Source organism: Pogoniulus pusillus, chromosome 24, assembly GCF_015220805.1.
Source record: "Pogoniulus pusillus isolate bPogPus1 chromosome 24, bPogPus1.pri, whole genome shotgun sequence".
In the NCBI taxonomy this organism is placed as follows: domain Eukaryota; kingdom Metazoa; phylum Chordata; class Aves; order Piciformes; family Lybiidae; genus Pogoniulus; species Pogoniulus pusillus.
In genome coordinates this window covers 13,281,185-13,296,646 of record NC_087287.1, presented here as the reverse complement: position 1 = coordinate 13,296,646, position 15,462 = coordinate 13,281,185, and the positions used below count along the sequence as shown (strand labels likewise).

Below are 15,462 nucleotides of genomic sequence, written 5' to 3'. Positions count from 1 at the left end.
GCTCCCAGCCTTGGGCTCCTTTCTAGAAGCCACTCTAGTCCTTTCAGTTGCCCAGTTTTGTTTTGCCACTCGGATGCGCTCCTGCAGCAGCCGCGATTCCCCATCAGCAGTGTGTGGCTGTCTGCAGAGCCAAGAGCTTCCCTCCCCAAGATGGGCTCTCCACACAGCTGAAGTTGCTGGTGGTTGGTAGGGTTGTCTCTAGTGCTGGAAGAGTTGCAGGATACAGCTGGGGCTCAGCCCTCAAGCTCAGCTTTCTGTAGCATGCTGATGAATGCTGGGCAGGAGAGGGATGCTCCCAAACTCCATGCTGATGCTAGGGCTTGAGCATCTCAAAGGTGTCTTCTGGCAGAGGGAAGTCAGGGTTTGGGGCTGCACGGGCAGGAGTGCTGGGTTGGGCTTAGAGCCTGTTGGATGAGTATTTGAAATCAAACCCCTGCTTTGTGCTGGCCTCTCTCGTGGAAAACCTTAGTACTACCTAGTTTTCACTTTCAGGAATTTAAGTGTCACTCTTTATTACAAAGGCTCCAGAGCATCTCTCCCTCTTCCCTCTGTGACTGCCAACACCGTTACTGCACTCAGTGTAAAGTGCAGTCCTACTTTGCCCTTAAAACAACCTCCACGTGCTGTCGCAGCCTGGCAGGAAAGCACAGGTAATCCCCCATTCTGGCAGAGTCACGCTTTGGTGCACAAAGGATTTGCCCAGTTTGGGAGGAGCAGGGTTTTTCTGAAAGATGGCCTGAGTAGACAGTGCAAATTGTTATTTTTGGCTGAGATCTGAAGGCTACAAACTTTTATGGTTTATCCTCTGGAGACTTTGGCTTGAAAGGGCAGAATGGAAGTGTTTCTGTAACAGATGACATTGGAAGGTGAACCAGGAACTGAGTTTAAGTAACCCTAAAGTAAAAATTGCAGAGGTGCAAAGCTAGTCCCAAATTGGAAACCCCACCTGAAACCTCACCTTGTTCTTTTGCCATGAAAGAAATTGACTACAAAGAACTTTCTGTAGCTTTTTTTCATTCTTGTCCTTCTATAGCTAGACTGTGTAGAGTGTTAAATCCATCAGAGCAAAATCTCTAATATTTTTACCAAGTGTGCAGTGTTTCCATTAGCTTCATTCCCCAAAACATCAGGTTTGCAGCAAGTCCTACAACACTACTCAGCCTGCTCTGCTTTATACTGCTGTAAGGTCAGCATTGCTTGTCACGATGCTGAATGAAAGTTGGTCACCACTGCAGCTGGCTATAGGTCAGTATTTACAGGGCTTGCAGAAAATCTAGCTGCTTGCCTTGCTTTATCTAAAATGTGGTTTTGCTCAGAAGAGAAATCACTCTGTGGAAATGGCAGGGTAGGTTCAGCGCCTGCTTCTCACTGCTGCCAGCTGGAACTCCGTCAGCCAGACAGGCTCTGCGGCAGACAGGCTCTGAGCGTGGGGCTGGCAGTGCAGTCCCACAGGTCGCTCTGAAGAGAACTGCAGACTGGGACATGTGAAAGGTGGAAGTTGGTAGAAGTTGCCCTCTTAATTCCTCTGTCTCTAGTAGATGCATCAGCTGGAAGGATTCCAGCTTGCTACTGCTTCTGCAGGACTGACAGGTAGGAAGGAAAAGCCACCTCTCCAGTGAGTCGAGCCTTTCTCCCAAACCTTCACAGGGTCTTCGTGTGCCCCTCTGTGCACTTCAGCTCCCAGGTACTCACATACCTTCCTCCCATCTCCCTCATTCTCCAGTACTTCCTTTGGCTCTTCTAGGCCCAAACCAGGTGTGGCAAGAAGTTGATAGTGCTAGTGGCAAGAGTAGTTTTTGTATTTCTCTTTCTGGGTATTTGTATTGTACTTAAGGTAGGAATTAGTAGGAAAAAGCAAGCAGCTGTGTCTGCTACTTAGAATGAGTAAATCTACTGGTGAGGAATGTGGTGGTAAAGAGAGTGTATGCAGTACAGTGTAACTTAAAAGCTGTTCCTGTAAATTGAGATCATTTTTAGCCTCTTAATATACAAAACTTGAATTTCAGAACTGCTAAAACATGCGTCACAGAGGGAAGAAGATGGAAGGTCACCAGTGGAGTCACCTAAACTGAGAACCAACGTCCAGTTCTGTTTGTAGCAACTTGGCAAATTCATCAGCTTCTTTGCAGGTGTTGAGTTGAAGAAGACTTGCAGCCGTGTCAGCTGTAAAATCACCCCTCCTGTTCTTGTAACAGAAGATACTTAGTTTCGTGGAGATGCAATGCCTGAAGCTGCCCAACTTGGAAGTCTAGAAAGCATTTTTGAGAAGGGGTAGGCAATATCCTTGCCAAAGCTCTGCCTGTGAGCATAGGATATGGGCATTTGAGGTGTGCTAGCGTCTCCTGAGGGTAGGGTCATCTCCATTGATCTTCCTCCAAGGCCAAGTAGTGATTTAGCCTTGCCAGAGGCTCTGGGTTCAGCACTGCCTTTTGGCAGCACTGCATCTCTGCTTTAGGGACCTGGAGCTGATCTGAGCCTTGGTGCTTTGGGCAGGGAGGCTTAGTCCTGTGCTCTGGCCTGTTATTGCCCCACCAGTGTGATGGACAAAACGTAGCCTCTGCACTGGGTGCAAAGAGCATTATTTGTTATCTTAAGAAGCAAAGATTAGCTTCTAATTCTTGAGCAAGAAGGAAGGGCAAAAAAGTTATTGGCTGTCAATTCACACCTCTCCGATCTTATATGTGGAACTTTTTTGACCTTAATGGTCAAATAAAATTGTTAAATATCACAAGCCTCTCTGCCAACTTGCAGACAAACAGAACAATTTACATGGTATATAGAGAGCAGTGCCCTTCGCTCAATGAAGATAAAGGTTAGGAGTGCAGCCACCAGGAAATTTCTATTTGTTGTTCAGCACTGTACACAAGGGGGTGAGGAGGGACTTAATAGCCAGTCCTTGCCTGGAAATTAGTGTAAATACTGCCTCACCCCAGGGAACCCTGGAGATGTGGATACCAGCAAAAACTTCAAATAGTCTTCATGTAATATCTCCCTTTTGATTTCCCACTTGTAGAGCCAACGTGGCTTGTCTGCTGCAGGGATAAATCCCTTCACTGCTCCTGGCCCCCTCCCACTGCTGGCATGGGACCTGGCAGGGACCAGAACATGCTCTCCAGGCTGCTTTGTCCAGCCTTGGCTTGAAAGCTGAGCACCACCACGCTGGGAAAGGGGACAGCAAAACCCCGAGGGCCTATACAGGGAAGGGGAGCTGGGGAAGAAGCATATGGGCTCTCCCAGGGTCCAGAGCTGGCAGCTAAAGTCTGGTCCCCAGAGCTGCCTTCAGCCCCAAACAGCCTCATGCTCCCTTCTCTTCTAACCTCCGTTCATTCTTTTTATCTTCCAGGTTCTGCGTGGGAGACAAGTTTTTCCTGAAGAACAACATGATCTTGTGTCAGATGGACTATGAGGAAGGGCAGCTGAACGGGAGCTTCGAGTCCCAGGTTCAATAACAACCGCTGCTTCGCGGAAGCACTGTGGGATGGGCGCTCGGCCGCAGGAGCAGCGAGGGTGCCTGTCAGCTTGCCTGCAATATTTTTGTAACTCTTGGTCCAGGGAGGACTATATACATGGTAGTACTTTCCCCCCCTTCCCCAGCACAAAGCAGTTACAATTTTAGATGTACAGTTGTGCCTGCTTAGCTGAGCACTGCATTGCCTGTATGTTTGTGAGTTTTGGGGGTCTGGGGGAGGGCTCTGTACAGTCTGTTTTCTGTATATAAACTGGAACATTTATTTTATGAAAAATGTAATGCAATTTTATTACTGGTGTGGATTAAAAATGATGAATGTTTCCTGGTCATCGTAGCCGTGGTGTGTGCCCCGTGTGCTGACAGCCTCTATTTCCTTTGAGCAGACTGTTAGAAGTACACACATAGATCCCTGCCAACTGCCTGGAGAGCGCAGAGGCAGGAGCTGACAGGCAGAACTTGGGGTTAGAAATGCTGCCGCAGACCTCTCTGTTTGAACTGCGCAGATGCTTGTGACCAAAACCCCTCTGCTTTGTGCAGAGGAGGGAACGAGTTGTGGGCAGGGTGCTGGCTGGGGACTGTCGGTGTCACCGACACGGCTGCTGGGCTGTGCTGAACTGAGCTGCTGGCTGAGGCCTCTTGCATTTCACCTCTATCCATTTAGGGCAGTTCCATGGCTAGGAGTGCTTGTTGGCCAGCTGACATGGTGTCTCCAGGCTGGGCTGCAAGGAACAGGCTCGTTTCAGCCCTGCTACAGGTGTCCAGGTATTGATCAGAATATTCCTTTTGGAGCTTTAATAGACAGTGGGGTTTCCCGGTGGGGCATCACTTGTCCAGGTCTGAGCTGCTGCGCAGGCTGATGTCAGGGTTCAAACGGGAGCGGGCGCTGACGCAGCATCCCTCTTTGCAGCTCTTTTTGCTTACTCTGTGCCAAGTGCTTTGACCTCCCACGTAAGGGAAGAGATCGGATTTGAAGCATCTCTCAGAGAAAAGCTCTAAACTGTGCTCCTGCCGCGATGCTTTGTGCAATGATTTTCAAGGTTATGCAATTTGTGTGCAGCCCACTGGACTGTACCAAACAAAATTCTGGTGTTTTGTCACTTTAATACAGTGCACCAGTGGCTCTGAAGGATGGCTGCAATTCCATTTATTTTCTCTTCTTGCCTTTCTTTTTTTTTTTTTTTTTCCAGCTTTATCCCCTTTCCTCTAGTAAATAGGCACCAAGCATTTTTTTTTCTGCTGTGACTTAATCAGTTGCTGCTCTTGAGTCGTGTGTGTTTGTTCTCTGAATTGCAAACACCAAATGCAGTGCAGCTTGGTGCTGCTGCGCCTGTTGCATGAAATGCTTTTATGTCTATCTGTTGCTGAATAATGGTTAAACAGAAGCAAGTCCTCACCAGACACTTAGTGTGATTTAAAATATTGCCTGTCCTCTGCAGCTTTCTCAGACATGTGGATTGGTTGAGTGATTTTTCTTCATGAACAGATGTTTTAGGTTGGGACACCCATTACAAAAGGTATGGCCCCATCCTCATCTATTCTAATGAAAGTGGAATAGCAATTAAAAAGTCACCTATAGCCTCCCATGGATAGGTGGTGTTTTAATTGCTGTTCCATTGTAGTGCTTTTTTGGGTTGGAGAGGTTTTTTTGGGAAACTGTGGAGTTGATGCTGCTTTTGTAGAGGCTATTGCTGGTGTTCACACTTGGGCTGCTGAGGGAACAGCTTTTTGCCCAAACATTTTGATTCCTTGCTTTGGACTGGGCTGTCAGATGGTCACTGCCTCTGCCTGTGCCCCAGAGTGATGGCCACACACTGGGCTTTACTGTAATTCAGCACACAATGACAGCACATGGATATTGTCCCATGGTCAGGATAGGAGCAGTCAAAACAAACCGAAACCCTGCACCAAGCAAGCTGGGGCAGGGCTCAGGGGGCACTTTATTCAGATTTAGTTGTGATTTCTTTGGAGGGGTTTGGTACCAGTTTAAAATTAAGCCCTTTGGAGAACCTTCTAGAAAGAATTTTTAACTTGTCTTAGGTGGTCACCTTACATCAGAAGGAAGAGAGGAGGAAAATGTGACTTCTCAGAGCTGCTTGGCTCATGCCACCTAATGGCTCTGCAGCTGCCTGTATCTCTTACTTCAGTGGGAAGGACACAGAGGCAGGAGCATGCTGGAGGAGAAGGTCATTTGTGTGGGAAATCTCCCTCTACCACTGGGTGAGTGAAAATGGCACTTGGTTGGTGTGAGCCATGTCTTACTGTGTACTTCAGTCCCCACACTCTGCAGGGGAGATGTAGCTGAGCTGGGCCCGTGTGGATGTGTCTGGGGATAAGGCTGGTTTGGTAGGTTTTTACTATGTGGCAATACAACAGCCTGGGTCAGCAAACCTAGCAGAGTGATGTTGCAGAAGATAGCCCAGGAACTTGGATAATAAAATGGATGAGAGACTGCTAAATGGGACAGAACAAGCAGTAAGTTGAAACAGCTGTGGAAAGGTCTAGTCTTGGTGGCTGCCATTTATATGGTGCTGGCAGCACAGCAGTGTGGTGTGGTGCAAGTCTGGAGCCAAGGATGAAGGTTAGCAATGTTGGCTAAGAGGGATCGCACACAGGTCCAGCAGTCACAGATGTTACCAGAACATGAGGCTCTTCTCCTGGAAAGGTAAATGTCAGAGTGATGTATCATGAGAAACTGAGCCCCCATGAAGAGCACCTCTGTCTCCAGGGCATGATGTGAACCAAGCCCTGCATGCCCAAGAGAGAATGACTTCCCTTCCAGTTGTGCACACTAAATGCAGGTCCAGCAACATGTTGCTTGGATGCCAACATCTCTTCACCTTGCTTAATGACTCCTGGTGAGGGCCAGTCTGCAGCCCTCCCTCACTACTGCTGTGGCAGCATGGAGGGGCTCATACCTTGCCAAAACGCCTTTCTGTCCAGGGAAGGGTGCCGGTAGTGGGCTTGGTTACACCCTGGGCTGTGAGCCACATGCGATGGTGTCTTATTGCCTCCCTGCACTTGCCCTTGCTGTGACATGCAGGCAGTGCTTCCCGACAGGTGCCCAGCCATCGTTTTCTGATGGGTGGCCCTCTGGAGCTGTCACTGTGCCTGTAGATCCTATTCCTGATGCTTAACTAGGAATTTCATGATGCCGTTTAATGTACAAGTTCTAGCTGGGTGGGAGGGAAGGCTGGGACAGGACACAGCTTCTTAGAGTCGAATGAGGTGTGGCAAATGTCCAGTTGTCCTACATTAAAAAAAAAAAAACAAACAAAACCCCCAGAAAACCAAGGGAGAAACTGTGCAGCATCTGTACCCCTCTATCCTGTGTGTGCAGTGAGAGGCCCCACCTGCCACAGCCCATGGCCCAGACAGCACTGGTAGTGGGATTGCTTTAAAAATAAAATCCCAGGAGCACAATGCAATCATGATTTTTTGCCTGAACACTGCAAATTTGCTTAATAGAAACAAGTGCTGGAGAGCAGACCTGCTGGTGAATAATCACTTCCACTCTGCGGAGCAGAGCACGGAAACCTTTTGATGGTGTTAGAGTCATCACTTGGCATAAATATTCATTCAAGGAATCAGAGCAGAGTAAATGGCATTTTAGACTCTAATCATCTAGTATTAGCAGACAGCCTTTTTACTGCTAAAGATAACCACTGCTTAATCAGTTTAGTGACCACTGGCACATAGTATGACATTTAAGCTTGTGCCTCAGTCCCTGCGCTGAGGACACGGCTGCCTCTGACCCCTCTTGCTCAAGCCTCCACCCTTCTAAAGTTGGTCCAGATGCCACCAGCACGCCACTGGCATCAGCTTCTGCACAATCTGCCATTTGCCTCTTTATCTTAGATCAAAGTGATATTTAAAATTCTTTTTACAACTGTTAAAATCTAGGATCTTTTCTCTATTTTTGGTTTGGGGTTTTTTTTTTCCCCTTGTAGTCAGGGCTAATGGCTGATCACAGCACAGTCTGATGTTGAGATTAAAAACAAGCCAGTATTTAAGGGCAGTCAACATCTCGGGCTTCTTCTCTATTCATCTTTAATGCTGGTGTAATTGCTGCACAGATTCTGGCTCTTCCTCCAGCCTTAATGTTTTTTTTCCCTTTTGGTGTGTGCCTCTGTCTGTCAGAGGGATGTTACACTTCCCTGAGCAGCATTAGCGCTGTGGAGCACTCTGCTATCAGCAATCCAGCTCTCACCCCATTTCGTATCTTGCCAAACAAGTTAATCTAATATTAACAGCGGTTTGTTACCTCGTTGTTAGCTTAATTTCCTTTACAAGAAATGCTAGATTTGCATTCCATCCCTCTGTCATTGGCTTGCCATCCCTGCTTCCCGATGCCAAGGAGGGATGGCTCGCACTGTTCTGTGCCAGTCTCTCAGCGTGGCCTTGCCACGACGTGGCAGGGGAGCCATTGCCCCGACCAGCACATTCCCTAATTGGCTGGGGGGGTGGGGGGGATGTGGGGGGTAGGAAGGAGGATTTCAGAAGCCATAGAGCAGGTCCTGGAAATGCAGTATTCACAAGAGCACAAACATGCTGTTGCTCTTCCAGTAATTGAGCTGAGTCGTAGACAGTAGTTTTCCCTGGTGGCAAAGATATACAGTAAATGTCTGTGGTATGGAGATCAGCAGACATATGGGCACAGCAAGCAGACGTTTGCACCACCAACAGGTTCCTCAGGCTTTTACGGAGTGCTCCTGTGCCAGACTGGCTGATATCTCTCTGCCGTCACAGTGAGGCCCTGCACCTCACAAATTGCTGCAGTGGGTGGGGGAGGGAACCGTGAGCAAAGCCCTCCTCAGCTGCTCTCAGATGGGAAGGCTTTTCCACAGTGGCCACATGGAGCCATGCTGGCTGCTGGCTGGGAGGGGTGGTGGGACAGGAGTGGGAAACGCTGGCCTTCGCCCATGGTGCATGCCTGGCAGCCCTTTGGTGTCTCAGTGCTGTAAAACGTACACAAGTCACACCTCATCACTAAGCTGTGCCAAAGCAAGACCACTCAGGCAAACCAGTTCTCCCAGCGCAGGCTGGCCAGGCCAGTGCTGGTTGGGCAGGTGCTGCCCACCATCTGCCTGAAGATGGGCAGCTGGAGCTTGCACTCCTCCTCTCCCTCGCTGGCAACTGGTGGTACTGCTGGGAAGAGCTGTTGCTAGTGCAGCCTGAGCTTTTATGGGTGGTTTTACTAAGCATGTGACCTTGGGAAGAGCTTTATTATTATTAAATAGACTCAGGTGTTTACTTAAAGGTCTTAACATGGCTGTGGAAGCTGTAGAAACCTGAGGTTTTTATTTAATGAAAAGCAGGCTGTTCCAAACCAGCATTCCACTCAGGGGCTTGCCCGTGTCCTCATGCGGGCGCATCCTGGCAGCGGGTGTCTGTGCGTGCTGCCAGCGCTGAGACAGGGAACGCGCTGATTGCCTATTCCCAGTTCCCTCTGGTCTGCTCCTCCCTCTGCAGCTCCCCTGAGTCTTTTCACCCTCAAACTCCTTCCCTGTGCCCTCTGCCATTGGTGTCCATCCCACACTGGTGCTGCCCACAGCAGATGTACAGCTGTGCTGTGGAACTCCACCGCATTTGGGCATGAGGCAAATGATGCCAGTCGCAGAGACCATGCCATCCTTACCGTCGCTCTTAAGAAGGGCTTTTCAATAACGTGTTATTTAACATAACACTGTCCCAGTGACAGGACAGGGGGCAATGGGTGGAAGTTGAGGCGTAGGAGGCTCCATGCGAACCTGAGGAAGAATTTTTTCCCTGTAAGGGTGACAGCACTGGAACAGGCTGCCCAGGGAGGTTGTGGAGTCTCCCTCTCTGGATGCGTTCCAGTGTGATCTGCTCTAGGTGATCCTGCTTGTCCTGGAGTCCTGTGTACCCCTAAATTCCTCTCCCTCTGCGGTTTGAATGGGAGCCCTGCAGGCGTGAAGGGGGCGAGCAGGGGACCCTTCCGGCATGAGGCTGCCCGCGCTGGAGTCGCGCTGGGGGTTGGCTGTGGGCTTCACGCCCAGGCAGTGGAAACTCAGCTCTTTGTGTAGGAAGGGTATAACTATTAGGGGACTTCCCGCCTTAGAGTTCTCCCCCGCCTGGATAGCTTCTGCAGAAGGAGCCCCAGGCGCTCTGCTCCTAGGACTGCTTCCCACCGTAAGCACCCTTTATGCAGGCTCAATAGGCCTTAACGACCCTCCGATGGCCTCTGAAAGAGAGTGAGGGGACAAGCAGCTGGACCCTTCTTTTCAGCCAGCCTGACTCACCTGTGAGTAACTTTGGCTCGGCTTTAGTAATAGCTCAGCCTTTTCCAACTTCTGACTTCCAAAATAGTCAAATTACCTATGGTATCCTTGTAGACCTTCTCCACCTAACTGAGTCTGCTAATTAAGAACTAAATTAACTTCTGTCTCTAGTTTTGGGGGCAGGTTTTCGGGAAAACAAAATAACTCCCTTTTTCTGTACCATTCCTGACTCGGCCACGTTAATTCCCTGCCTGCACCACACTGCTCTGGCAGGGGGGCTGGACCAGATGGTTTTTTTTGAGGTCCCTTCCAGCCCCTGACATTCTAAGATTGACTCTGCGATAAATAACCCCTTTAATGCTCAGCACTCAAATTCTCTCTGTAATAATGGCATTGCAGGGTTGAAATTTCACTGAAGGCAGAAAGGGCCCATCTCTTTGTGGTGTGGTTTCCTGAAACAGCATACCTTTGTCTCTGTCTGTCCTAATTTATTTTAATTATTGTTTCTTCAATTCTTGCCAAAGGCAGCCCAGAGATTGTGTGAAAGGCTTTGCCTGGGTAGCACACAGACCGCAGTAACAGGAGCCCTGAGGGCCCTCTCTTCTGCCTGCCACGCAGAAAGGGGAAAGGCATCCCCAAAATCCTTATGGGAATACAAAGGTTCAGGGCATGACATCCTCCAGAGCAGGGCATTTTGTCTCTGCACCCAAGGAAAATCTGGGAACCCCTAGCCTTTGGCAAGAAAGAAGCATCCACGTTGCTGCTCAGCCATGCTCTGGCAGGCTCGGGGCTGCCACCAGCCACACCACGCTGCATCCCCTCACCCCGGTGGGGAGCAGCAGCTGCAGAAATAATTCCTGAGTGTAATGGCAGTGTTGTAAAACATGAATATTTAGTGCATGCATAATAGTTGTTTATTCAGACTTAAATGTCAGCTGGTAAAAACATGTTTAAAAGACTCCCTTCCCAGGGAAGCAGAAAGTGCTGGAGGAGATGGCTCTGAAAAGTCACATCCTTTCTTGCCATGCCCTGGCTGGAGTGATGGACCTTTGCCATTCTACAGCTGTGTCATGACTCTGCTTGCTGGGGACCAGACCTACAGGAGCCACCACCATCACACTCTCACCAGCTCCATCTCTCACTGACAGAGGGGTTTGTACTTTTCTTGGGGATAAATGTGGATGAACTATGCCAGTTCTCCTGGTACGCTTGTGTAACCAACATGGTTGAGCTGTGGGGATGCTGGTGGAGTGGGGTGTGAATGCATCCTAGCACGGGCTGTGTGGAAGTGGACATTCTGCAGGACAGGGCTGATGCAACGGTGGATACAGGGACGCAGCTAAGGCGGCAGGCAGGGTGAGGTGGAGGGAGAGTCTGCCCACCAACTGCCCGCTGCCTGCCCGCTCATGCTCACTACTACCACCAACGTTCAGCACTTGGGAAGGGAGAAAAAAATTGAGCTGGCAAGAAATAAATTATCAGCAAAGTAAAGCAAGACAAACTTATGAAGGACAATTTTTTTGTCGCTGTCAATACACACAAAGAGGCAAAAATTAGAAGCTTTTGAGGAAAAGAAATGCGTCTGAACTTCTGAGTGAAAGAGAAAGTACTGAAAAGCCCTGCACTGCCGAGCTCCTCTGAGGTAACTTCTGTGCTTGGAGAGAATATTTCAGAAGACATTTTATTCTTTAGAAGATGCCAAAAAATGCAAGACTTGGCACTTTAACAAAACAGAAAAAGGAAAACACATAATCTTCTTAACTAGTAAGTCTTTGAGCCCAGGATCACATTGTTGCCATATAATAAAAAGGGATGTTATGCAGTAATTTGGGCAGTTAAGAATTCTGTGCATACTCAAAATCATGACATTTCAAGGACAATAAAGTTGGCTGGCTCGTGGCCATTGCCCATACGAAGAGAAAACACAAAAGCGGATTGTCAGCTGGTTATTCATACCACATTACAAAACAAGCCTCCCAACAGGCAAACACTCTTTATTGCTTGTGTTTTTTGCTCCAGAAATATATTTTTTAATTAAAAACAAAACAAAAACAAAACAAAACAAAAAATATAAGAAGAAAGAAAGTTCTTGCAGCATTCATCTTACAAATGTTAACCCCTTAAAAGACAATTCTGACATACTTTGCCGCTGGCTTTTCCACTTTATAAATGTTCTACAGACAAGGAGAAAATTAGAAAGAAGAAATTATTTCTCACATGGCACAAGCTGTCTGCTTCTTTATAGGGAAAGAGGGGGGGGAAGAAAAAAGGACAACCAAGGCACTCAAGGCAACTTTTTTGCTATTAATCATGTGGGTTGATTTTATTCTGGGAGCATCTGACTTGAAACAACACCTAAGGACTCATTTTCCAGTTAAAATGTGAAATCCACGAGTGTGTGCCCAGTGGTGCCCCCAAACCTGCAGCCAGGGCTGAGGATGGCCCCGGTTTGGCAAGGGGTTGTTGCGCAGAGCTGGTGGCTGGGCACACTGGGGAGGTGGAGGGGTCAGGCCCTGCTCAGCCAGAGCTGGTGGCTGGGCATGGCACAGCAGGGAAGAGCAGCCACTGTGGGCAGGGTGCTTTTTGACTTGTGGGTGTGTAATGTCACATTACTGGGTCTTGCAGGCTCCCCTGCTGCCTGTGCTGGTGCACAGGTGACCATCTCTTTCCCAGAGGCTTTATGAACCCTGTCAGCAGATGCCATTCATCTGTGCTCAGCCTGCACCTCCCAGGCACCCTGCTCTGGAGACTTCAACCAGGAGGAGGAAGCTGTTCAGCATGAGAGTGGTGAGAACCTGGAATGGGTTGCCTAGGGAGGTGGTTGAGGCCCCATCCCTGGAGATGTTTAAGGCCAGGCTGGATGCGGCTCTGGCCAACCTGGTCTAGGGTGGGGTGTCCCTGCCTATGGCAGAGGGGTTAGAACTAGATGATCCTTGTGGTCCCTTCCAACCCTGACTGATTCTGTGAGCCAGGAAAGCCAAGCTCTGAGCAACACACTGCCTAACCCTACACTCTCATAATTCTGTGGCTCTGTATTTCTGTGATTTAATTTCTCCGTAAATAACTTTATTCTGGATTTTAAATAATGAATGAGCTTTCTAATAAGGCCTTTCTTGAGAGTCACTGTATTTCTGGAAACACCTGAAGCACTGTGATTAGCACATCACTGGATAGAACTGTAAAACAGAGTCATGGAAGGACAGAGGTTGGAAGGGACCTCTTGAGATCATCTAGTCCACACAGCTCCCACCCCCCTCCCAGACAGAGCAGGTTCACCTAGAGCAGGTTGAAGAGGATGGCATCCAAATGGGCTTTGAATAACTCCCAAGATGAAGGCTCCACTGTGTCTCTGGGCAGCCTGTTGCAGTGCTCCACCACCTTCAACATAAAGAAGTTCCTCCTAACGTTTGGATGGAGCTGCAGGAGAAAGACCAAGCCATGTCATTGTGGTGGGAGCTTCCCTTCCCATCACCTGAGTAAGTACCTCCTGACCACAGCTTAAGGGAGATGCTTAGCCAGAAAGCTTTTGTAAGTGTTTTTTTGGTGGATTGTTTGTAGAAATGCACCAGGGTAGATTCTGCTCCCAGATCCTCCAAAGCAGCTCATGCTTTCTGCATCACCAGTGTCTACCCACTGCTTTGCTCATTCCTTGCATTTTCCCTTCTCCTCCCATGTTCTTGAGTATTTGCAGTGTGATTTAATCTACATTGGTCTCTTTGCTGGCTCTGCCTATATCTGTTGTTGGCTCTATTTACCTTGTTTTGATAGCACATTCTCCGGACAAAGCACAATGATGCCATTTTGTGGATAATTAAATCTGCCTGGTTGTGGTCCAGCCAGCAGGACAACCCTTGTCATGGAGCATGGGAGGGTATAAACTGCCCAGATTTGCATGCAGCGTCTGTCATCTGCAGTGAATCATTTTGGGATGCTTTTGCAAGAGAGAAACTGCTTAAAAATAAATTGTATTGTATTAGGCTAATGGAAGACAGTAAATATGCCTGGTCGTTTAACTTGAAATTCATCAATGTCTGGAGCTGGAAGGGAGGAAGAAGCTGGAGGACATCAAGCCACTGGGCAATTGATGGCCAGGAGCTTGGCACTTGCCAGGCTATTGCCATGCCCAGCTGTGTCACAGTGCTCTGGTGGCATGAGGACAGTATCAGCATTAAACTCCTATTGAAAAGCCAAAACTACAAAAACACCCAGTTAAATCCTCTAAACATCATTTAGCAAGAATCAAAGTCTGCTCTTACTGCAAAACCCCAAACCTTTCAATTTTCGAAGCCTTTCAACCCTGATGACATTTTCTGTCCTCTGTGTTACAGCAGGGAAAGCCCTTGGTTTTGGGTAGAACTTCCCCAAGATCAGCATACATTGGCTCCATGCTGACTTTGGCCAGCAATGGGGGTTCCTGCGACAGGGCTGCCTTGCGAGGTTGCCCTGCAGCCCTGTCCTGGCTGTGGGGGTGCCACAGGGAAGGGACCTGTGGTGGGGGATGTGTTGCTGCTTGGAAAAACAGCACCAGCTCTCAAGTCGGTTTTATGGTTATTCCTGGGCATCACCACCTGCTCTGAGTACCAGAGTCCCACTCCTCTGTCCCACCACATTCCCCAGCATATGCTCCCTTTGGTTTCCCACTCTGAAATGGCTGCAGACAGACCGTGGCACCAGGTGGCTCTGGCATTGCTCCAGGAGAGCATCCCCAAGGCACGACAGCCTGTGACAATAAGCCCAGGGCTGTGGCAGAGGCTCCTCGCCCGTGCAAAGATCTGAGATCTTCCCTCACCCCCACTTTAAGGGGGCTGGCACCGTTGTACGTTCGGGGTGACTCTGCTAATACCTGCAGAGCACAGCCTGGTTGATACCCAAGCATGTGGGAGGGGAAGGGAGCATGAGACCTTGGGGAAACAGCTCATTAGTAGAGCAAATAATTCCCAGAGAATAATTTCTTCAGCAAACATGGCTTCTGTTTCTGACTGTCTGGGAAGGGGCTGCTGCATTGCTTCTTGTTTAAGCTTCCTGGAGCCCAAAAAGCCTAACAGAACAATGCAATAATAGGATGCTTTCCCTCTCCCCCACTTTGGAAAGAAAGGAATTAGTTGTAGAGAGTGGAAAGGGGTAAAACACCCAGAGAACACTCTTGCTTCAAATTGGAAGTCAAAAGAAAAACTTTAACAACAAATAAAAGGTATTTAAAGTGAAAGGAATTATAGAAAGGTATAGGGAAGTGGAAACCAGGTACAAAAATGTATGTACAGCCAGATTGAGGGCAATGGATGAAGGTAGATTCAGGAGGGGGTTGTTCCACCGTGTGGCAGGGTGGCCACATGGCAAAAAGCAGGAGGAGGAGCAGGAACCAGGGTGCTGCTGGCAGGCAGGTAGATCAAAAAGAAAGAAACAAGGTGTTCTTCTGTTTTTATAGGGGGTCTAGAGAAGAAGTGGGAGTTTGCTAACCACTACACCTGGGGTCAGGTTCAGACCAGTCCCAGGGAAAAGTCAGGAGGATCTGGGGTTAGGTTCAGGCTAAAGCCACCCCCAGGAGGGTCAACCCTTTGCAGCTGTGCTTACCCTGAACCTGCTGGTGTCCAGAATTAATGGATTTTGCTTTTGTCCTTTTGGTTTGGAATGAGAGAGAGCATGCTGGCTGTGCTCAGGCTGTGCTGGCAAACTGCAATGGCTCACACCTGTTGCCCCTTTAGTGCCTCATTAAAGCACCCCAGCACTCTGCCTCTGACCAGCTGTGTATAGCAG

General features: G+C 48.7%; 1 protein-coding gene across 4 annotated transcripts in view; it reads left to right on the top strand.

The window, feature by feature from the left end:
- Positions 1-3,796, top strand: part of LMO1 (LIM domain only 1) — a 68,900-nt gene extending 65,104 nt beyond the window's left edge. For all 4 annotated transcript variants that reach the window (XM_064163677.1, XM_064163680.1, XM_064163678.1 and 1 more), the window contains one exon: positions 3,344-3,796. In XM_064163677.1, the coding sequence (XP_064019747.1) occupies positions 3,344-3,449 (106 nt within the window). In that variant the 3' untranslated portion in view covers positions 3,450-3,796. The remainder of the gene's footprint in view (positions 1-3,343) is intronic.
- The last annotated feature ends 11,666 nt before the right edge of the window (positions 3,797-15,462 follow it).